At 57.2% G+C, this 603-nt stretch overlaps 1 protein-coding gene across 1 annotated transcript; it reads right to left on the reverse strand.

Annotated features, from left to right (window-relative positions):
* Positions 1 to 182: 182 nt before the first annotated feature.
* Positions 183 to 587, reverse strand: SCHCODRAFT_02701790 (uncharacterized protein; the record flags this gene model as incomplete). The annotated part of the gene is made up of 1 exon (XM_050346949.1): positions 183 to 587. One exon carries the CDS (start codon positions 585 to 587, stop codon positions 183 to 185), a length of 405 nt encoding a protein of 134 aa, XP_050200261.1.
* Positions 588 to 603: the final 16 nt, after the last annotated feature.

Genomic DNA, 603 nt, shown 5'->3' on the forward strand with positions numbered 1-603 from the left:
AAGCAGCCATTGCTCGTCAAATGTGTACTCCCTCTGCAAGGCGACGAGCAACCTGTGAATGTCCTCCAGGGGAATCATATTCACAATGACCCGCTCGATCAGAACCCTGCCCTCATCCTCCAGATCTCCGTACCTGGAAATACGCAGGTCAGCACCGCACACGCCCGGTACATGAAGGATGCTCACAATCCCATGGGCGCAGGAGAAAAGGGCGGCAACGTCTTCAAGTCCCGAGGCGGGTCCCCTTTGCGTCCTTTTTTTGCCCACTCCTCCAATTTCCCTAGGTATTCCAACCTCAGCGTCGCCTGATCGTACAAGCACTGCCTCACAAAGAAGCACTGCAAAGCGGGGCCGCTGGTGCGGAGGTGAGCAACGGACTGCAGTTGGTCCAAGGACACCGCATCGGGTACATGATCAGTTAGGATAGCGGTCAACAAGCCTCTGTAGGCCCTGACCCGGTCGGGCACCGCACTCCAGTCGATCATCACCTCGTCGAAGCCGTGGATCCGTGCATGGACAAGAACTTCGGTCTCCCAGTGGGCGCGTAGGCACTTATTGATCCGGGCAGGCGCTGATGAGGTAACCATCCTGCTCAATCTTGGG

This window comes from Schizophyllum commune (assembly GCF_000143185.2).
Source record: "Schizophyllum commune H4-8 unplaced genomic scaffold SCHCOscaffold_6, whole genome shotgun sequence".
Taxonomy (NCBI): domain Eukaryota; kingdom Fungi; phylum Basidiomycota; class Agaricomycetes; order Agaricales; family Schizophyllaceae; genus Schizophyllum; species Schizophyllum commune.